Raw genomic sequence first — 23,654 nt, forward strand, 5'->3', positions numbered from 1 at the left:
GCCATATGAAAACAGGGCACCCGAAGGCACATCTGTGTATGACTGCCTCAGCCATCCAGCCAAGCTCCCCATGTTACACATAGCAAAAGCAAAGCACCTAAGAAAGGATCCTCAGAAATAGACTGAGGAGAGCCATCTAGGAAGAAAACAGAAGAAAACCCTAAATGTGAAAAAATCCGTAACTAAACTCCTTAGAAATATTTCTCAGGATAAGAAGATCCTTTAGATTATCACACATTTGATAATTGCTAAAACAGAATTCTGTAGTCATGATAAATCTTTAGCCAAATTTCACTTAGAAGCTACCACATCACTCTTTGCTAGTCTCAGGGAAAACTGAAGCTAAAGCACATCCCAGTTGATTTTGGTTGAACTCTTGGCATATTATGGCTGAAGATATTTTTAAAGGGCTCATTACATCTTTGTCCTCCTTAAGCAAAGGTTATCACAAAGCTGCCTGTTTGAGTAAATTATGACTACTGAATGGTCACCAGTGCCTGTGATATTTGACATTACTTATTACATGTTCAGTGACCAATTTAAGTAGGTAGTTAAAATGGACAAATCTCTACCAAGCCCTTTATTATGGAATCTAAAAATAGTAAAGCTTTGTTTACAGTGAGAAAATAATGAGATCCCTGTATGTACGTGCTGAGCAAGCAGATGGAATATTTCAACAAATTCACTATTCACATAGGAATTGAAAATTTAAACTTAATCTTTCTAAAAATTAAGACTTTCAGGATAAAGTAGCTCTTAGAGATTATTTTTTAAAAACTTAAGACTTGTTCCATTAATGCTCCTGTTCTTCATCTCAACAGCTAATGCTGTCAGCATTTATTGATCCAGCCTTCCAATAATTACATCATCTTTCCAGAATGTCAGAGAACGTCAAGGTGATAGTGCTGTCATATGACTGGAGTATGACTCCAGTGTCAGGAAGTATTTGCAGCAGTTGTTGAACCGGAAACAGACACAGCAAATCTCAGAGTGTTAGAGAAGGGAAGTACTGACTTCAGTAATCCTGCACCATGTAAAATGTTTTGTTGCCTTCTGTAATGATGGCAAAATAGCTTTGTTGAGCAGTTATTTAAATAGTTTCATTTAAATAAACTAGAACTCAGGGGAGGTACTTTGACCAATGTCACATCTTCCCAAAACACTACTAGGTCTTTCAGCAGCTAGCTACTTAATTTGCTGTTATCTGGAAAAACAAAACAAAACAAAACAAAACACAGAAAAACAAATACAAAACCAAAACCAACCATCAACATTCTCACACAACTCGAAAGTAACTTTATTTTCCTGCCATAAGGCTGGATCTTGTACTTGTGTCTCTCTTGGACTGCTCCTGATAATTTGTTCCCTCCAAGCATTCAACCAGCTCAAACTAAGGCTCAAGAAGAAGAAAAAAAAAAAAAAAAAAAAAAAAACACAACCCACCACAATTACTTTGGTTAGAAACTGCACTGATCTTAGCAATTGTGTTGGTTTTTCCTAAAGGTTAAAATTAGGCAAGAATTACAGTATATTGTTTTGATAATTGTAAAAAAATCCTAGTTTAAGGCTTTCAGTATCTTGAAGATATACTTCTGTACTAAAAGGCATCTTTTCTTTTTTATTGCAGAAGCAAAAGTCAGTGTTCATATGACAGTAGGTATAGTAGATCACCAAAAACTACTAGATAAACCAATAAAATATGGACACATATTTCATGAAAGAAATTTCAAATTGTTCTTTCTCTTTCAAGAACTTCATAAAATAAGGCGCAGTCACACCTGAACTGATATGATCACCTTGGAATAATGGATTTCATTGAGTAATAAAAAGCAACAGAGAAGAACTGAGGAAGAACCCTACTCCAATGAGTAAGGACTTCATGCCAAGGACTGCACTTTTTCTTCCTAGGAATTTTGTAGGAAGGAGGACTTGACTAAAATCGCTGAAGGACTGACTCAGGCTCTTGTGAGGTGACAAACAAGAGCCTTCTGCTAACTTTACAATTTTCACTTCAGTCTAACCTCAAATTTTCTAACCTCAGTGGTAAGCACCTCTTTCTGCCATGGTACAAGTTGTGAACATGACTGTATATCCATGAAAAGGAGTAATCTCTTCACTCCACCTAGCAATGCTGCCAGGGATAGCTAAGCAGGAATGGCATGGAGGGTCTCTGCCCTTCCCTCTGTGCACCAAGAGAGCAGTGAGCCCTGATTCCACCACACTGCACAATGGCACAGGCTTCTTCTCTAGTTCGAGCACCTTAGCATCTGATAAAGATGGAACCATACACCAACCACTCCTTACAACAGCAATTTCATTTGTAGATTCCTGAAAACCGGATTATTCTTTTAGAAGATCTGGAGCAGATTTTTCATGTGAACCATCTCAGAAAACATGAAAATGGTGATCAGTCACAACACTGACAACAGAGAAGAAGCAAACAGTGAAATCAGCTGGCAGGACAGGTGACCGTCAAGATCTTAACAGAGGGCTCTTGAGCTCAGCTTCCCTGTAAGCTTGATTTTTCACCACATAATCAACTCCACGTCGAAACACAACAAATTGGCCGATATGGGGAAGCAGTCTGATCACAACATTTGTTTGTCATAATGTGCTAGAAATTAGTTTACAAACTTGTCTTCAAAATCACAATAATAACTGTTTCCTGGTATCATTTCACATTTGCAAGAGGCTTCAATGCATCTTAACTCATGAAGTCCAAGAACCCAGCAATTTCAGCTTGAATATGTGACTGCATCCTGATAAACACAAAATGCAGGGACAATAATAGGCTAGGCACAAGGAGAAAGTTGGGGAGGGGATTCTGACTGGCAGTTGCGGTATGACACATGACAATCAGGCATTACAGAAAGAGGCAAGGGACAAGAAATGATGGAAGCAGCCACACGGGCAGTGTGGAGTTCAAGAAGCCACAGGAGCACTTGCTTCACATATTCCTGAGGCATACATGCATAGGATGCAATTATAAGGTGGCCCTAGATTTCTAGGTGTTGGCCTTTTCCCCTTGTTTTACTAAAGGTACCTCTCTTGACTAAGGATTGCAATGCAATTTCAGCCTGTCAATCCAGCTGAATGCAGCTCTAAAAGCATAATGACTGTCTTTTGAGGGGAAGGTATTTTGTTATTGTTGCTGCAATCAATGAAGGTTTAATTAATTTTACCTTGACTTTTATGTGCTATTATCCATAGTATAATAGTCATGAATGGTTAAATACTGGGTTTTATTCTGCCAGCATGTCTGTACAGAGTAATGAAGAAAGTCCTTCCTTTAGAGATCACACTCCAATTGGTGAATAAATAAGACAAATATTATTAAGAAAATAAAGGAGAAATCAGTTACATGCTTAAATTTCTCTAATTGATGTCAAACAGGAATGATTTATACATTAAAAGAAAAGAAACAAAATATGGATTTCAAGGTAAGATTTCAGTGAGAGCAAGTATCTCAGCAAAACTCAGACATTTCTCCATGCAACAAGGACAGCAAAAAGGATTAGCCAAAATGGTACTCCCTGGTGCCTCCTGGGATATAAGAGTGCATGCTTCAAGGCCTCAGACTCTACTTTAATTGCTAATGTGAGATGCAAGAAAACTGCCAGACCAACTCTGTGTATCTGCTTGCCCCATGTCCTTCTGTTCCAATGTTGTCCGATTTTTACTGAATTCAGTGCCATATAAAAGAACTCAAATGAACCTGGTATATTAGGTTCTAGCAGTTATGTTAGGGCTACTTGCTATGCAACAATGAACATCTGTGAAAGTCAGTTCATAGCTATAAAGTGGGTATTGAACTTGCAGGATACTTTTGGTCTTTTTTTTTTTTTTATTTCAGTGTTGGTGAAACAGACTTAACAAGTGCCATTGTATATCTTTTCTTACAAAAAGAAAAAATTGGAATATGCTGGTTAACAGCACTCAAAGTGCACCAGTTGAATCTGATATCTGAAGTTAGGATAAAAAAGGAGAGTGAGAAACAAATACCCATGTATATAAATGAGACTGCGTATATATAATTATATAAACATTCTTTTTTATTATTAAAAGGACTTACAATTTGTACACTTCAAAAAGTGTTACTATACTAAATAAGTACTGGTATAGAGAAAAATCATCAGCCTGCCACAATTGATATTTTAATATATTCTTAATGAAATCAATACCTTATTGGAATCCAGAGCTGTGAGGTAGCAAAAAACCCAGATCCAATCAACTGACAAAGTTCTACGTTTTGGGGTATTTTTTTAAAAATTAAAATGCTATTAAAAAATCACATCAAAATTCAGTGATGCTCTAACTTTTCCTCACACCATTTTCTGTCCACCCAGGGGAGAGAAACAGATGTATATAAGACCTGAAAATAACCTCACTCCTGAATAAATGTACTTGCTACATTGGACCAAAATCGGTCCCAACACATCAATTAGCACTTTCGTTTTGGCTATATAAAACTGTTTCTAAAGGCCTTTTCTTGTCTAAAAACTCCAGAGACCCCTTTACAAGCACTTCTGAACTGGAAAATATTCCATACCCATAAGCTGATGGGTAAGAATCAGGGACAAAGCCAACAAGTGCTGATGAAAGTCTGTTATAGCCCACCCAACTAGGATGAAGAGACAGATAAGACATCCTTTAGGCGTTTGGGGAAAGTCTCATGACAACTAGCTTTTGTTCTATTGGGAACTTCAGCTTCCCTGATGTCTGCTGGAAACAGCACAGAAGAGAGGGTGCAGTCCTACAGCATATAAAGGAGAACTTCCTGACACAACTGGTGATGGAGCCAACCAGGGAAAGCACCTGCTGGACCTGCTGTTTGTGAACAGAGGACTTGTGGGGGATGCAGGGGGTCCTACATCTGGCAAGAAACAACAACAGGCACCGGTACAGGTTAGGGGTTGCCCTGCTGGGAAGCAGCTCCACACAGAAAGACCTTGGAGAGCTGGTGGACAGCAAGTTCTCCATGGAACAAGAATGTGCTCTTGTGGCCAAGAGAACCAATGGGATCCTGGGGTGTATCAAGAAAGATGTGTCCAGCAGGTTCTTCTACCTCTCTACTCTGCCCTGGTGAGACTACACCTGGAATACTGTGTTTTGGGCTCCCAGGTTCAAGAAAGAGAGACCTGCTGGAGAGAATCCAACAGAGCCAAGAAGATGATTAGGGGACTTGAGCATCTCCCCTATGAGAAGAGAGACTGAGATCCCTGGGGCTGTTTAGTCTTGAGAAGAGAAGACTGAGAGGGGATCTGATCAATGTCTATAAATATCTGAGGGGTGGGTGTCAAGTGGAGAGGGCCAGGCTCTTTTCAGTGGTTCACAGTGATAAGACAAGGAACAATGGGTTCAAACTAGAACATAGAAGATTTCACCTCAATGTGAGGAGAAACTCCTTTACACTGAGGGTGACAGAGCACCAGAACAGGCTGCCCAGGGGGTTGTGGAGTCTCCTTCTCTGGAGGCTTTGAAAACCCACCTGGATGCCTTCCTGTGCAGACTACCCTAAGGGATCCTGCTCTGGCAGGGGGATTGGGCCTGATGATCTCTTGAGGTCCTCTGATATACTGTGATACTGTGATGTAACAGCTAGAGGCTGTCTTGGACAGAGAGATCACAAAGTGACAGTTCTCAGTTGTTTGGGAAGAAAGAGGAGAGATCATCAGAACTGCCATCTGGGACTTCCATTGGGCAGACTTTGGTCCGTTTCAGACAATGGCTGACAGCATCCCAGGAGAGGCAGTTCTGAAGGGCCAAGGAGTCCAGGAAGGCTGAACTCTGGTCAAGGAGGAAGTGGCAAAGGCCATCTCCATGTGCCAGAAGATGAGTTAGCAGGGAATAAGGCCAGGATGGCTAAATAGAGAGGTTTAGTTTCTGCCTAAGGAGAAGAGGAGGGTTTATGGTCTTTGGAAGAAGGAACAGGCCACTCTATGAAGACGCTGTGAGGCTCTGAAGGGTGAAAATTAGAAGGACCAAAGCCCATCTAGAAATTATTCTGGCTTCAGTGGTTAAAGAAAACAAGAAATACATCTACAAATACATTAGCAACAAAAGGAGGACTGAGGAGAATCTCTGCCCTTTGTTGGACGTGGGGGGAACATAGTGTTAAAGAATGAGAAAAGGCTGAGGTATTCAATACCTTCCATGCCTTAGTCATTAATATTAGGACCAGCTCTTTGCTGGATGCTCAGCCCCCTGAGCTGGAACATAGGAATGAGAAGCACAATAAAGTCCCCATAATCCAAGAGGAGATGTTTAGCAACCTGCTGCACCATGTAGACATATACAAGTGATTGTCTCCCTGTACTCACCACTAATGAGGCCACACCTCAAGTACTGTGTTCAGTTTTGGGGCCCTCACTACCAGAAAGACATCAATGTTCTGGCAGTGTCCAAAGGGCAGCAAAGCTGATGAAGGATCAAGAGAAAAGGTCTTATGAGGACTAGCAGAGGGAGCTGGGATTGTTTAGTCTCCTTTTCAGGAGTCTCATGGAAGACCTCATTGCTCTCTACAACTACATGAAAAGAGATTGCAGTGAGGTGGGAGTCAGCCTCTTCTCCTTAGTAACAAGGACAAGAGGAAGGACAAGAGGAAATGGCCTCAAGTTACACCAGGTTCAGATCGGATGTTAGAAGAAACTTCTTCACTGAACAGGTTATCAAACACTGGAGTAGGCTCCCCAGGAAGGTGGTTGTATCTCCATAACTGGAGGTGTTTAAAAGATGCATAGATGTAATACTAAGGGACATGGTTTAACTCCAGACTTGGTGGAGTTAAGAGAATGGTTGGACTCGATCTTAAAGGTCTTTTCCAATCAAAACGATCATACGACTATCTCATCTGCAAAGCATTGTGTTGCCTACAGCATTACATGTACCACCCTTTTGCAGAGGTACATTCTCCTTTTCCACCTTGTCTGTACAGATACTACCAGGAGCTACAGGCATATCGAAAAGTCAAAAGGTTGAATTTTTTAACTGTCATCTTCATAACACTCCAAAGACATGTGAAATAAATTATGGAGTAGACACCATTACTCACTTTTATGTATGTAAAATTGCAGAGTAATTCAGAGCTTCTCAGAAATTTAGGTAAAACTGGATTTTGATGACCAAGAGGTCACGTCTGCCATGGCAGAAAGTTAGGGCAAACCTGACAAGCACAAGAGTACTTGCAGAAACAGGTGAAAGATGGGACTGGACCAAACTAGGTTCAAACTAGGACAGTTTAAGTATTTTCCCCTCACTGGCTAGTTTGTTCCTCCAACCTTGGGGCAGTGCTGTTTACCTTACCCGGTTACAGACAAGGAATTTTATTCCTCAGCAGGTAAAATACCTAGGGATACAGTTCCTTGTTGGATAAGCATGGGTAATTACTGCCTGTGCCATGATAATTAAATTATGTTGTGTTAGCAGAACTGAAACCCCTTCCGGAAGGCACATATGATAGTCTATCACTTCTAAAAATGGTCAACTTTTAGCCATAAAGACATTTAATTAGTAATTAAGCACCATGACACCCGAACTTCAGAAGTTGTATCATCATTATGGTTTTGTTACATACCATTTGCAATGGGGAGTATCTTAAAACTAAACTCCAATGTAAACTTTCTTGACCAATGTCAGTTTGGCACCAACTCACTATTTAATTGACTGTTAACAAATTCTCCAAGATATGACTGCTATGCAGATATTTTATCTTCCTGTTAATTGGTAATTATGCATTGGCAGGAAAAACAGTGCTTCTGTCCAATTATTGCAGAACTCTGTGATGATTTAAACTTTGCCAATTAGCAGTGGAGGGCTGGTACATCTTCTGGGCAAATTGTGTTTGATAATCCCTATTAAAATATACATGGCAATAGCTGACTAGTAACAAATAAGGAAAAAGTGGTAGTTCAAAGAGTATTAGATACAGTGCGAGGCAAATGGAGGCCTATTAAAATTTCCCCAACTGTTTTAATGAGAATGCCAAGGGTCATTTCTTCCTAGTTTACCATCTGTTTGGTTTCTGGCAAGTATCTCGGGTGTGAAAGGAGGGTCCTGGAGCCCATTTGGCTTGTCAAAAAGTAAACCAGGGATCTACAATAATTTCAGTAAGTTACAAAACTGTAGTTCAAGAGCAGTAGCATAGATATAGCTGAGAACTTTTTTGTGAGATCTGGCATTTACCCATTATTCCTTACTTTCTTAAAGCTATAAACAAGCACAGAGAAGTAAAAGCTGGGCAGGAAGGATCAATTTTATAAGCTCACCTAAAAAAAAAAAAAACAAACTCCAACAGTTGGCCTTTTTCCATCTCACAATGCTAGTGGAGGATATTTTCCCTTATCTGTCAAAATCTGAAATCAAAACAGTGCCCCAGAAACATCAGTGTTTCAGTATAAACTGATGCCAAACCCACACTTCTAAAGGACTGAAACCAGACATCCCATCCAGGGGAATCAGGAACCTCAGATGTCTCCAGAAGACAATGAAGACCAGTGGACCAGCAGATTTGGGAGGCATAACTACAGCTTTTCCTGTGGTATTCCCTTGAAGACAACACAGCAAGTGCCCTTGAGGCACCGTCTTTGCCCTGCTGCACATGAAATCAGCAGCATCACCAATGACATCCATCTACAGTCACTCTGGCCTAACACTGCTCTAAGCCAAAGGACCAGGAAGCTACTTTTATCCTTTCCCCCAATTCCTAACTCATACAGAACTGGATCAAAATGATCCCTCATCTATAAACTGAAAGGAGTGCTTTGGTTTGGTCTGCTAAGCAAACATGTATGTAACCAAAATACCAAGCAAAGGATTATGTGAAGGCTGCCTTCATCCTATCAAAAGGCAGTAAAATAAAAGTAGGTATAAGATAAAATGCAATGCCAATTATTTCAGGTTGATTGCTTGTCCCAGAATTCCCCTCAGAAATTCATTATTCACCATATTTTAAAGCATATTTGTAACTATCCATAAAAAAAACCCAAACTGAAACAAATAAAAAACCAAAGCACAGGAACTTGCTGTATTACTTACAGTGGGTATGATCACTTTCACTGTTTAGGTTTCACGGTTTAGGTTGACAGGTTAGTGCATATAAAATATTATCATGAACCTTCTTGTTTATTCCACATTAAAATGTAAACATCAGTGTAGAAGTTGTGCATAAAATTGGGATTGGGAGTGCCTAACTATAAATGCTTACATTTTCCATTGGAGTTTGTAGGAAACTAATTACACTAAACTTATGTTTTAAATAATTTGTCATGTGTGCATGATGTGAAAATGTACTGGGGAGCCAGAAAGCTCTGGGAAGGAGTTGAATGCACTGAGCTGCCGTGTGAATGGCAGGTCAAAGGCAGGCTTTGACTCACACAGCCCAGCACGTCTGCCTGCTCCACCAGCCTGTCAGCTGGGACGACCCTGCGTAATCAGACAGATTCAGGTCCTCAGCACACAGCCCTCCTTATCACTACCAAGGGATTACACTGTAATCTCCTCCTTTAACTGCAGCAATGATACTCCCTGTGCACATGGCTCTGGAGGAGTTGAGCTGTATTTTCATACTTATCCCAAGTTACAGATGGGTGCCCCTATCACCCACCAGCACTGTTTAAACCTTAATCTCTATTAGAAGCAACCACCCCCATCAAGCTCATCCCCACATTTGTAGTTTTCTAACACATCTGTTAGTACTCCTGCCTCCCACTCTATTCTTGAAGCAAGTGAAAGGCCTGAACTGACTGCTTTGACATTCTGGCTGCATGGGAAGTTAGTCTTGATAGGCTGGTAAACCCCAGAGCACAGCCCAGAGATGTCCCAATTTGTCAAAAAGAGGCCAAATGACAGCAAGAACCCTCAGAAGCAGAAGAAAGGAAGGACACAGAAAGAGGGATGAAGAGATCCTACAGGAGTTCAAACTTCATCTTCAGAGACAGTGTATGAACGACTGCGAGGGGTATAAGTGTGGCTAGGGAAAGGGTTGCTGGGGGGGGGGGTTGTAAAAAGAAGGATTTCTCTTCAGGCTTCAGTAGGCAGTGCTGAAGGATGTGGAAATGATTCCCAGGCACACACTGCATTGATCAGGAGAGTGAAGTGTTACTGGAGAGATGCAATTTAGCTAGTTGTTGTATCAAGAGATCTAGCAAAGGAAGAAATGCTCTTAAAAGTGTTTAAAATAAGACTGGATGAGGCACTTAGTGCCATGCTTCAGCTGATTAGATGGTGTTGGGTGATAGGTTGGACTAGATGATCTGGAAGGTTATTTCCAACCTGGTTAATTCTGTGAAAAACTAGAAATAAGGATCCCTACTTTGCTTAAGGATCCTCACAGCTTTGTTAGTAAGGTTTCAAGTATACATTTATGTTTTATTCCAGTTCTAATTTTAGCCTTACAGCTTTAGCTTTGCCTTTATCTGAACCCAGAAATGGTTCAGCTTAGGACAAAAGATGAATATTAATTTTCTTTCTCCAAAAGCTCACCCAGTTTTCCTTAATAAAGATGTTAAAAGGCTTTCCAAATAAACACCTCAGCAAGTTTCATGTCAGAATAATCCCACAGAGGAAACCAGGATCTATTTCTTTGGCTACATAATACATACGGAAATAGAAAAAGAACATAACCCTTCGAATTAACTCTGTTAGCACTAACATATTTTCATATTTTTTCTTCAAAGCTTCTTGACACAGTTGATTGTGATAACCAACAATGATAGTGTCTCCATCAAGTGACTTCATAAATTGGGTGACTAAAAGATAACTGTAGCCACAATACAATAGCTTATGGCACAGAAATCTGCATGTTGGGGAAGACTTCATACTGTCGATGCAGAATGGAAGATTATGCTAATCAAGCGTGACCTCCTGTGTAACACAGACAAGAGCATTCCTATGATAATATTGCAAAGGAAAAACCACTTTTCTCTGCTCCCCAAGCAACCATTGCCAATCCAATTCCAGCATATTGCTGTCTTCAGCCCCTCCCGTCTGATCTGTGATAAATCACCTAAGTCTTTGAGGTCTCTGAACCTAACATTGTCCTCTGCATTCAAACAAAAATAATTTCCATCAAGCTAAATCTAACCTGAACATCACAACTTGCTGCAAAGCAGGAGCAGTTCTTCGCTGATTGGAAATAGATCCAGGGTTTCTGAAGAAAGTGCTTTATGTTTTCCTCAGAAAATGAAACAATGCAATTCTTTGCTACCATTTTATTAAACAGTACATAAGATGCTGTGAAGACTGCTTCTTCTACTGCAGATGATAGGTTTTACAGTATTGTTAGTTTGTAAAATACCACATTGCTTTGAAAAGCCTATCATTCATATGCTAAATGAGTTTTGGAAGAGGCCAGCCTTCTCAGCTCTCACTGCAGAGTAAAGAATAGTTTATGTGCTTCTCAAAACAGAAACAATCAGCACATCACAGACTGAGCATTCATATGAAATTGAATTTGAAAGCTATTACCATTTTTCCTTCACTCTCTGCTTTTTACTGTGACTGCAAAGACACTGCATAAGAGCATTGGCTCTTCTGAAACATTTACATTTTTTCTCAATATACATTCATGCTCAGGAGTCAAAAAACAGCAAAATGAGATTTTAATGTAAAACATGACACAGCTAACAACTGTAGCACAACCAGCCCTAGTGTTTGCCTGTAGAAAGTTCAAAAGAAAGGTCAGAGATAGCAGAAGGTTCTCTGTGGCCTGGATGAAGGTATGCTCTAGACAGAGCAGCAGACTCCCCTGCCCATGATGCTTGGCAGGACATACTGAGGAGTGAAATGAGGCAGCTCCAGCAGGTTTGACTGCTTTCACATCTCTTTGGCTTTTGTAGGCCTGAATCCTCTTTTGGTCCACAGAACATGTGTCACCGGATTCTTGTTGATTATCTTTCCAGTGACTGAATGATTAAAAGACAGCAAGAGCTAGAAAATTACTGTTGGCAAATTAAAAAAGGCTACCTCCTTTTTTCTCACACGTTACTTTAACTTCTCAATAAGGCACCTACTCTAAAAGACTTGTTCTCCAGAAGAAGATAGAAATTTAGGAACAAACAGACCCACTTTGTAAATACACAAACCTATTTAGGTTCTTCAACTTGTGCCTAATTTCCATTCTTAAATACCTAGGTGTAACTAAACATGACCTGTATACTTTGCTTAGTGAGATTGCTGTACAGGGCCATGATATCCCCTATGATGTAATACAAACAGCTATTTTATGGCAAGATAATAGCTTGCCAGTAACTTGTCTGTGCCAAAAATTTCACATTGATAAGTGCTCTCTATCTCACTTGCTCCATCAGATCCTGTTAAAGTATAAAGAGTACAGCGGGAAAGGAGAAGCAGCAGGACTGCTTCTTCCAGAAAAAGTGAATATTTCAGTCCCTTTTGCACAAGGCATGGAATACCTGCTGCAGCTGACATGAAACACTTTTTTCAGCCGTCCTCTTCCCATTGAAAGGCCAAGCAGAAGGTTTGGGGTCAATCAGCAGTGCTATCCATAGAGGCAAACCCCTTCTTAAGTTATTCTTCAATCTAGTTTTAAACAATGAGCCATTTACATATCATTCTTTCATTTACAAGCTAAGGTGTGTCTGCTGTATGACACTCACGTGCCCAAGTCACTCATATTTCACATGCATTATAGCAGAGATAATTACCATGAAACATTATGAAGAAAGTACTGAAGTTGAGCCCTAACAGACAAATGAACATTTAAACTACTGCAAAAGCTGTGCAGTTACGTGTCTCGCAAGACTGGTACCTGGTTTTGTATCTTCATGCCAGAGTGCTTGTTAGGGGACACTGGGTTCCTCCAATTGGAGGAACACAATTCTTACAATTATTTGTAAGGATATGAAAATACACTGCTAAATAAACTTCAGAAAAATAAAGCTTAAATGCACAAATTTAGAAGAGAATTTTCAAAATTCAACTTGTCCTTAGCACAGCTAGTCTGGCTGCTATTGCTGAATGCTACATAGAACATGAACTATATCATAATTCTGCAGAATCTGCCCTGCCCCTTTCTGTACAATTCTGGGGTTTGTACATGGAAAATAATTTGTTATATAAAATACCTTGACCAGCACTCTGGTTTTAAGGAAGAAGCTATTGTTAAATGAATTGAAAAAGTAGGCTGACATAAGCTCAAAGGAATCAGGTTTTCAGCCCAAGAACAGTTGGATGCTTTGGGCTAAATGGGTTAGCACCATTTAGAAATGGCTATTTTACCCAGTTTAGCTGCTGAGGCTTTTCTCTTTTAAAATTCATGTAATTCAGTACACCAGTACGAGGGCTGAGAAAAGAATAAGGAAGTGGAGGAAGAAATAAAAGCTGTCTAAAAGCCACCACTTCCTTTTCTCACTAACACCTGCTGAATTCCATGTCTTGTTGATCCCTCAGTCTAAATGAGCCTGTTTCAGCAGCAGTCCTCTGTATGACCAGGTATCCACTATTCTGGGTTGCAGAATGTAAATCAAACTGGACTTACCAAATCCAAAAGCACTGGAACCACCAACGCTCTGGGAAGACTGAACACTGGTAGAGGTGTAGAGCCCAGTCACCAGTAAGCCATCAAAGAAGGTACTTGTTGAAATAGTCACTGAAATGAAAGAAAGCATAGGTGTCGTTATTTTATAAGCAATACTTAAGATCCTGTGCACATTCTGTGAGCAGACTCTTGCCCTTGAGTGAGAACCCAGCATTCATCTGAATTCCCTCAATATTTATGAAACTTTGGTGACTTTAAACTGGCTTTGCCATGTCATTTCACCATACCACTCATTTTATGTTCAGACTGCACGCACCAAGTTTCAGTATGCTCCTGTACAACTGCCTCTGGGTTTCTTAAAAAAAAAAAAAAAAAAAAGGAAGATTGTTTTAGAGGTAAATGACTGACTTGTATTGGCGTTGGACCCAGCTTCTACTCCTAAATGAATCGTAAGTCCTCTACCAGTAATCACCTGTAGCAGGAATCAGACACAAACTGGGCATTACAACACCCATCAAAAGGGTGGTTCTGGCTAGCTGCTGCTAGCAAAGCTGTTTTTGCTTGAAGCACAAGTTATGCTATACATCAAACATACAATGCGTTAGTAAAACACAGCATTGCAATAACTGACGTGTAAGCAATTGTCAAGACGTAAAAGCAATGAAACAATCAGGATTCTAGTATTGTTCTTTCTGGCCAGAAACAGAGTGCTCACTATAGCATTACACACCTTAGTTATATGGGCATGAGCCGCTACCCAGCATCTGTGTTTAAACAACTTATTGATGTATTTTGAAGAGATCCCTAGATATTAACAGTAATCATCCAAGTAATATCTACAAGTAACATTGGAATACATATTATTTTTTGCTAGCACTGACAAATGTTTCAATATTTAATTTTTGTACACAATAATTCTCACATCTGTACTTTTGTATCTTAGTAGTAGTATTGTAGAATCATAGAATTGTTTGGGTTGGAAAAGACCTTTAAGATCATCAAGTCCAGCCATTCTCTAACTCTAACAAGTCTAGGGCTAAACCATATCCCTTAGCAACACATCTGTCTCATTTTCCTCTGTCTCATATCATCCTTTTCTACAGTCTTTATCCATATTTAAGTGTGGATAAACTGCATTGCAAATTTATGTCCTACCATAGATGATTTCCCCCCTCTTTTTTTAAACTGCACTACAACAGGCAAAGAACCTCTAAGGAGATCCACACAAAAATATCTCCTTGCTGAAGGTGAGTCTCATAAGTCACAGCGTCATACACTGAAGAAGCATCAAGACCTTAGTTACCACACTGGTTTGTCCTTCATAGTTTAATCCTTCCCCATCCCCTTAACACACAGAGTCTGATGCTTGAGAAGGATTGCTGATGAACTCTGATGTCTCCTTACATCACGTCCCTCTTCCCCATACTGCTCTCTTGCTGGGAACATCACGAGCCAATGACTGAAAAAGGTACTGCAAAGTAACCGCCAGTTCATTCACTGGTGAGGCACATTCAGCAGTCACGCAGTGGGAGCTTTTAAATCCCAGTTGTCAGTGTTTCCCCTGGGGTACACATCATCTTAAACTTCCTGTTAAATATCTAAAGAACACACAAATGTTGACAGTAGCTGAATTTGTTCTGAGCAGTATTTACTGTGTTTAATTTATTCTTCAACTCTTTATCTTCCTTTCTTTGCTTATTCAATAATATACTGAATAATTCTAGAACCCGACTTTTCTGCTCCCATAACTCCAAATCTCAGTGCTGTGAATAGATGCCTCCCTGAATGCAGACACAGGGTTGGACCACGTGCTCAATTTTTAAGAGGTCACTATGTTAGAAGAACAGCAAAAAAAGACTAGATAAAAAAAAAAAAAAAAATCAAAGAAACATTGTGGAAAGAATATCATACAAGCAAATAAAGAATTTTTCCTGCGTTTAATGAAGTGGCAAATAATGCAGAATCTTTTCTTCCCTTCATGCTTTTCAACTGACAAAAAGGCAAAACATATGCAGGAAAACTAGGCCTACGAGTTATTTTTGAAGACTTGGCAAAACAGACAGTGAAAAGCGTTGCTAGAAGGGCATCAGGCCAGTGCTTTGCTGCCATTTTGTTTCCCTGTGGGAAGCATCTTATTCTCCACTGAACAGGATATAATGTAAAAGCCTACTGTGAACAGGTGACCAGTTTCTCGGTGGGAAAGAAGTGATATTTTACAATGCCTGTATTTGATTTTGGACATATTTGTGTGATTGTCAACCCTCATTTTACATGAGCATGTAATAGGTCAATTTTTATTGTTGAAAAATTTCCAGCGGAGTATGGCTCCCTCATTAAGCCTCTGGGAACCTGCACAACGCCTCTAGCACATTTTTCAAACCAGAGCACTTGGCTGTTATTATTCACGTCAGACATTTCAGAATCGTTTCATAGTTCCTCAAGAGGAAGAAATTAATTGTGACATTCTCAGTGATGATTTTTTCGCTACCCAGTGGTGAAATACATCAAATTCCCATAAAATGAAATAAAACACACCCCATGCCAAGTGTTAATGGTCAAAAACAGGAAAGTTGTGCTAATACATAACCCAGCAACAGGACCATGATTCCATATAGGGATTAGGGCTTGCTACTGAGGTCTCTCAGCTTCCCCTTCCAAAAGCAACAATATGATTCCTCTGAGATTCCCTCTGCCAGGCTTTGTTTCTTGCCTTTCCACTGCCTTATGCCATATGTGGTTAAGGCCAAGCATCTGGCACTTCAGGAGCAAGGGCCAAAGCCAGGACACACCTGGATCTTGAAAAGCATTTAGAGGGATACAGCTGCATGGAGCACCTGAGGCTAGGCAGAAAAGGGAAGCTTTGGCACAGCCCCACCACCCACCCCATGGCACCAAATTGTTACACAGCAGTAGTCTCATCTACAAGTCCAACAAGGCTCTGCTCCATTCTGCAAAACACTCTTATTTGGTTAAAGAACTTGGGTGAATGAAAAAGTGAGGAGGCTTTCCTATCACTGGGAACTGCTCAGCCAGTCAGGGAAACTCTGAATGTTGTTTACTTGAGTTACATTTGGATAAAACTGGCTTGGTCATAGTTTGGATGAGTGGAAGCCTCAAATGGGTAAAAAGCTGGCTGGATGGCAGGGCCCAGAGAGTGGTAATGAATGGACTTCAATCCAAGTGGTGGGAAGTCACAGGCAGTACAAAAAACATATACAGTTGGCAGCCCTCCTGGCTGCTGAATCAGGGAGTCCTGGCTTGGCTCATCTCAAACCTTGCACCAAGGACAGGAAGGGTGCTTATGAGAAAGCCCATGGCAATAGGGAGGCTGTGGTGCAGACACAGGTAGGAATCCCTCAGCTGCCTTGAAACCATCCAGTGAGAGGGACAGAATCTTCCTGAGAAACATAGGAGGGCTGTGGTGGCAGTTCTGGTGCCCACTCTGTCAGTAGCAGACTGCAAATATTAGAGGCAAAGCTGATAAAAGCTGCTTTCAGAGTTGCCCAACATTTCCTTCTATTTTCCGTTTCTGAGATCTTTGCCACTTTTTACCCTCTTGGGCTTTTTGGGATGTTTTGGTTGTTTGTTTGTTTGTTTTTTCCCCACAGTAAGTGTCTGCTTCACACTGATTTAATTATTTAAGGAAGAAGGAATTTCAGTCAGAATACTTCATTTCTGAGATGAAGTTAGAGGAAAATGTAGTGCTTCCCTGGCTGAAAAATGCCAGTGTCCTTTACTTTCAGCAGCTTTTTCACTATGAAGTGGGTTAGCTGTCCTCCAAGTCTGGACAAATTATATATACATACAAAAATGTATTTTTAAAAAAGGTTCAAACATATTCAATAGAGGCACTTTCATTTTTAGCATTGAAATATTTCTGGAGATTCTGTCCTCATTTAGCACTCTTAGAGCACTCATTGACTAATAGGGCTTGCTGAATAAATCCCATGAAATTTATTTCAGTCAAGTTATCCTGCTTTGCTGAAGCAGGAGGGCTTTGTGGAGATATCACTTCCGATGATGTTTTGATCTGAAAAGTTTCTCAGTGTTTTAAAGCAGAAAGTCATGTCTTGTTGGAAAAAAGGGGAGGAAAAGAAGGATCTTTATCAAAAGTGCTAAGCCTTCTGATGAGAAAACATCAATTCAGCAGAATCTCACATCTCAACAAGCTGAAAAATGTACAAAATGTCGCAAAAATAAAGTTGCTCCTGAAGTTCGACCAACATCATCCACAGTAATTTAAACTTAGGAGACACAAAAGCAGATCCGATGGAAAGAGGACAATGAGTATACTGGGATGGAGAAGGTATAGGAAAGAAAGACTTCTTGGAGAACAAGAAGCAATGGGGAAGAAAAGACCAGAACTGGGCAAAGTTGCAAAGAGAAGGTAATGAAAAGGAGGAGATAAATCTGTAGCTGTGGCCTGTAAACCCTGGAGATGTTCAGTACAAGGGATTCACACAGTGCCCAGGAGGAGAAACTAGGTGCAAAACCATCTGTAAAACCCAACAGCAAATTGCCTCACATGCTGGTCAACAGCCACAATGCAACCTGCTATGCAGCTCTTACTCTATCTTACTTGACTCACGTCTGAATCAAGTGAATGGTGTTTGCTTGAAAGATGAGACCTTCCTCAAACCGCATGGATAGGAACACTTTTGAAATACTTTGTGAAGCCTAGGAAATTGCTCCATGAAAAAAAAAAAAATTGTATCAGGGTTGGGAAATACCACAGAATTAGCCTCCAATGCTGCTTTGCACTGCCCTTCTTTGTGTGCAATAGTTGTGGTCACAAGCAAACGCATCTCTGGGAATCATGAGCCCCCAGCTCAATTTTCCACTAAAAAAATGTGAAGTTGCAGACTGCAGCTCCCTGCACATTCAACACATACAAGCTGCTGTGCTTGTCTGGAGTCATTACAGTAATCAGCTAAGTGAGCACACAGGCTGGCCTCTTCCTGCTAATGCCATCATCTCTAGGGAGCTCTGGGGTGTTATTTCCTTGGGAATGGAGCGGATGTGGCAGCCTCTCCAGAGACACCTTGCAATTCCCACAAAAGGTTTCTGCAAGAGCCCTGGAATTGGTGCCTCTCATGGGAAAAGAAACAGCGGTGCCCCTGGCAATGCCAGGAGCTGACATGCCTTGAGGAGGAAGCAGGTCAGGAAGAAGGCAGCTGGCAAAAATGCTGCAGAATTTATACCACACATGGAGGTAGCAGCATAGCAGGAAAGACAAAGTGGGTTTTGCAGTATAGCTATATTCAGATATTTAAGAAAGTTGTGCTTTCACTGTTTCCAGTGTTAGATACTACATATACTCTATAGTATTATACAAACCTTTTCATCTAAGTAATTGCATAAAATTTGCCTTACATTCTCTTGAGAAACTGACCTGCTCTCTGGAAAGACAGTGCATTTGACTCAAAATATTTGAAGTACAGTCAATGCATCTAACATGTAGTGCCTTACAGGGCACAGAATATACTAAGCCCAAATCCTTAAAATACCAGCCCAGCCCTGAAATGTCAGCTACACATTGAACTGCTAGTAAAAAGAGAATAGGCCCTAATACCACAGCAATAAGCACTCTAAAAATACTCAGGTAGATGTTTTGAGGCATGCATTCAAAATAGTGTGCTGATAAAGGCGTTTGTTAATTAATGGTGGAGTATGCATTGGTGCAAGAATCTAGAAGTTATTGCACTCAGAACCTGATGAGTAAAAAGGAATTTAAAAGTGATTTAGTGATATAAATTTTGACATCAAACTAACTTTAATTGCACACAGAAATACTTTTCTTTCAAACAAAATTGAAGTCCAGGAATTCATAATTATGCATCAGTTTCAAATATGGATGCCAGACAGATACCCACAGCATGAATCACAGGTCTACAGCTCATTCAGCAAGAACAAAAGCAGAACCCCCACAGGATTCCTACTCATACTGTTCCTTTACCCAGGTAGGTGGAAGAAACAAACAGACATGGGCAAGGGACAGCACTCTTAGAACTGAAGCTTTCTCACTTAAGTAATGGTTTCCTAAAGGCCACACCAAATCACTAAATTCACAGCAGCACAGAAGTGAAATTCTTGAAGGTCCACTGATGGTACGTTGAACATCTAAACTGCGATAAACAGCTTCAGTTGTCAATCTCTCTTGGGAGGAGGGCAGTAAAAATGCACAAGTTTTGAGACTTACACTGTACAGATTAAAAGTGGGTCTGGTATTGCTTCACATTATGGTGCTAGTTCCAGTGGGTTTGCCCCATGGTCCATCAAACATCTTTGTATCCATAGGTTTTCAACTCCTTTCCTAAACTGGTGATGAGCAACAGAGAACTGAAAATAGATTCCAGATGTGTGGCAAGACGTTGGTAACATGACATAGAGCCATTTGTCATTGATGCAAAGAGCAGCTTATCAGCCTTGTGAGAGAACTATTTGCAGAGACACTACTTATAACATCTTGTTGGCAGTTCAAGACAGTGACATGAGCAGCAATATAAGCAGTGTTTATTCTTATATCCGTAAACTGCGAAGGATTGCTTACATGGTTAGACCTATGAACAGACTCAAGCACTTAAAACAAGTGCATGATTCCAATATTAGACCAAAAAGCCTGATTTTCATGCATCAAAATCCATACCTTAATGTTTCTGACCATACCCAAAGCCACTGGAAACTTGTCATGTTGGGCAGCTAGTTACTTTGTTCCAATTGTCATCACCAAACACTTTGGCACAGCCCAGACACCTGGCAGAGGAGGGATATGACTGACTGCTGCCATAGCAGCCTGCTTCCTAACCAACAGATGAGTAATTAAGACTCTCACCTAGGTAAGAGGATTTCAACCTGAATTTCCTGAGCAACTATCCCAAAATTTTAAACCCTAGTGTCTGTGTGACCCAGACACTGGCCCTCAGCTGCAGGCATTGCATTTTGTATGGGAAAAGTTAATAGCAGCTGGCACAGGGAGAGGCTTGTTCTCTGTTCCCATGGTTCAGGCAGCTTTGTGGAAAGAGGAGCTTCTGTCAGTGGCCCAGTGAATATGTGCTACTGCTATATAAAGCTCCTGAGAACATCTTATCTATTTATGTCACCCATTTAGCCTGTAAATCTCACCCAAATGTTGATGACTAAACCAAGCCACATGAATCACACTCCAGAAATGCCCAGTTCTCCCTGCTGACTATAAAGGAAACCTAGACTGTAAAGCTCAGCTGTACACACCAACACCAAGGACAGCCAAACTAAGATTAATTCCACGAAGAGTTGCTCACACAGAGTAACTTAATTACCCAACTTTTATTTAGATGTCCACATCAGAGGAATCTGGGTAGGAATTAAGCATCCCAACACCCAGAGATCACCCAAGGACAAGAGAGACAATGACCATATTTTCTTTCTTGTGTTATGCCAAATGTATCATTCATGCTTAGCAACTCTGCAAGGACTGCTGCAGTACCAAGAATCAAAGAATCACAGAATGCACTTGATTGGAAGGTCATCTAGTCCAATCCCCCTGCAATCAGCAGGGGCATCTCCAACTAGATCAGGTTGTTCAGATCCTGACTTTGAATGTCTTCAGAGAGAGGGCCTCCACCACCTCCCTTAGCAACCTGTTCCATTGTTCCACCACCTTCATAATAAAGAGCATTCTCCTGATGTGCAAAGGATAGCAGCAAATGTCTATTGCTCCATTTGATACCTCACAAAACACCTTGAACAACATTAATGAAGTCTAATCATGGAAATGAAACAAAATCTGCTTCACAAAGATGTTCATCAGCTATAGCTCTAAAATCGGTGTCTAGCAAGAGCCACCAACAGCCAAAACTCAGCCACTGAATTACACTGCATACTATAGTATTTATCCTCTAAATACTATTTCTTGTAATGATTAGTAAGGACAATAATTTATCATTTTAGTTTGAGAAGGACAAATCCAATCAAATGACTTGTTAAAATACACCTCTGGGCAAAAAAACCCAGAATTAATACGAGACCTAACAGCATAACATAACAGCTGGCAACATATGCTTTAACACTATGTGCACAATGGTTACACTTAAATAATTGTGAAATGTATTTTGCCAGTCATAAGGTTTTACTTACCTTATCCAAAGTCTCAGGAGCAGACAGGAAGAGATGATGGTCATTCCTAGATCTCAAGCAGTATGAAACAAACCTGGTCACTAGTCTATGTTGGAACCTTTTTGCATTCTTATTCAACCACCACCAATCTCCTTAAGTTTCCAGTTCAGATTTTGTCATGCTTCCATGGAATATGCCAGCATAAGATTTTTCTTAAAAACATCATAGGTTATTGTGATTAACTTTTTATTACTCTAAGCCTAAGAAAATTGACCCCCATTTTGAAGCCTAACTTTATTTTTCATGCCTTTCAAATGTATGTGAGGTTGCCTGTTTGATACCCATACACGAAAATTTCATATTGTTAGCAGTAGTCTCAATAAATTATTTAGAAGGTCTCAATATTACTGCAGTGTTCAGATTTTCAGAAGACTTTGGTAAATCCCTTTATTCTGCTGTCCTCAAAAGACAAAACTGCTCAATACACAACTAACAATAGCATTAAAAAGTAAAATGAAGGCTGCCTTGGAGAAAAGAAAGTATAGTTATCTAGTGGGAGTTTATTATAATAACTGAACATTTGCAAAGAACTTTTGTCTTCATTTTAGCTGTTACCTTGCTTTTAAGCCCCGTAATCATTTTGACCACTCTTCAGTTATCAAGCCATGACAATGACACTTCTTCCTCATCAGCCTCAGTCCTTCCTCCTTGTTGTGTATTTCTTGTGTGAAATAATTCAAGTGAAAGCTGGCATTCTCTCTTAGTTTAGATCATGAACAAGAGTGAGCAATAAAGTTTAACTCCATTTATCTTTAATATATGTGTGCTTATCTTCCTTAAACCAGAGCTTAGGAGTTACCTTAAGTAACCTGGAGCTTTGCAGATTAACTACATTGGGCATCCAACTGTGCATTGGACATGCAGGTATTTCAATACCAGACAGGGGATTTATCTCCCTGGACCCAAGTATGCAGAACATCCTCCTCCTCACCCACACTGCTCATCTCAGAGTTCTCCCTAAACAACAGATCTGCCCAGCAGAGTCACCAGTGTCTGTCATGCAGCCTGTCTAGCCCCAGAGTAGATACCAAGGCAGGCTTTGAGAGAATTGGATATAGTCCCCTGGGGAGCAAGAGAGTTAGGGTGCACAAGAGTCTTGATTAGAAGGACAAAAGTAAAGAAAAAGAGTACAAAAAAGAAGACTGTAACACACTGAGAGTTGCTGAGCACCATGAGCAGGAGTAGAACCAAAATACATGATGCTGATTACTACACAGACTGAGAACATGAGTTTAAATTTGTATGTATGATTCATGCAAGAAAATAATTCTACTTAAGTACAATTTCACATTTAGTTGGTGCAGAATGCCACCCCAAGGTAAGCAACTCCCGCCTATAAACTGGAACAAAACTTCAGAATAGTCTAGAGATTAACTGGCATTTTAAGTTAAAGTAAACAGGATGAAGCAAATGAGGATTCATAAGGGAAAAATAACAGGGTTTATACTAAAGTACCATTTATACCGAATTCTGGCATATGAATGGCTGAACTTTAACAAAGATTAATACAATGGGATATTAATATTGCAAGGTCTGATTAATGAGAATTACTTATTTCCAAAGGTTCAAATCAGAACAACATAGAAAAGAATCTGACAAACATTCACTAGTCCCTTGACATTTAAAAACACACCTAGTGAAAACTAAGTCAAAGTGATGAAAATAACATGGTCAAGAAATCAGACTCCTGAACCACAAGCAGTATTAAAGCTCAGTGGCATCTGTTTGTCTCATCTTTATGGATATGTGGCTAAATGGGTCAGAGGCAGAGATGGTGGTCACAGCAATACAACGCACACACTTACCCTTTATGGTGTAATTCTTCATGATGTGGTCTGTAAAGGCAGTAATTGATGGCCACCTCACTAAGGGTATCACTGTAGGTGTTTCATTTTACGGTAAGTGGTTTGTTCTTTGTGTTAGCTTTGCTGTAATGGTCAAATACTGAGCAAGAACAAGTGAGGGCTGTAACAGTGGAGCTATGGCAGGTTGTGAACAGGAAACA

General features: G+C 40.2%; 1 protein-coding gene across 1 annotated transcript in view; it reads right to left on the reverse strand.

Moving 5' to 3' along the window:
• The window catches only part of RELN (reelin), a 262,132-nt gene that overhangs the window by 210,100 nt on the left and 28,378 nt on the right, over positions 1 to 23,654 (reverse strand). Inside the window, exon 2 of the mRNA XM_054399823.1 lies at positions 13,496 to 13,606. Within this exon, the coding sequence (XP_054255798.1) occupies positions 13,496 to 13,606 (111 nt within the window). The remainder of the gene's footprint in view (positions 1 to 13,495; positions 13,607 to 23,654) is intronic.

This window comes from Indicator indicator, chromosome 3 (genome assembly GCF_027791375.1).
Source record: "Indicator indicator isolate 239-I01 chromosome 3, UM_Iind_1.1, whole genome shotgun sequence".
Lineage (NCBI taxonomy): Eukaryota > Metazoa > Chordata > Aves > Piciformes > Indicatoridae > Indicator > Indicator indicator.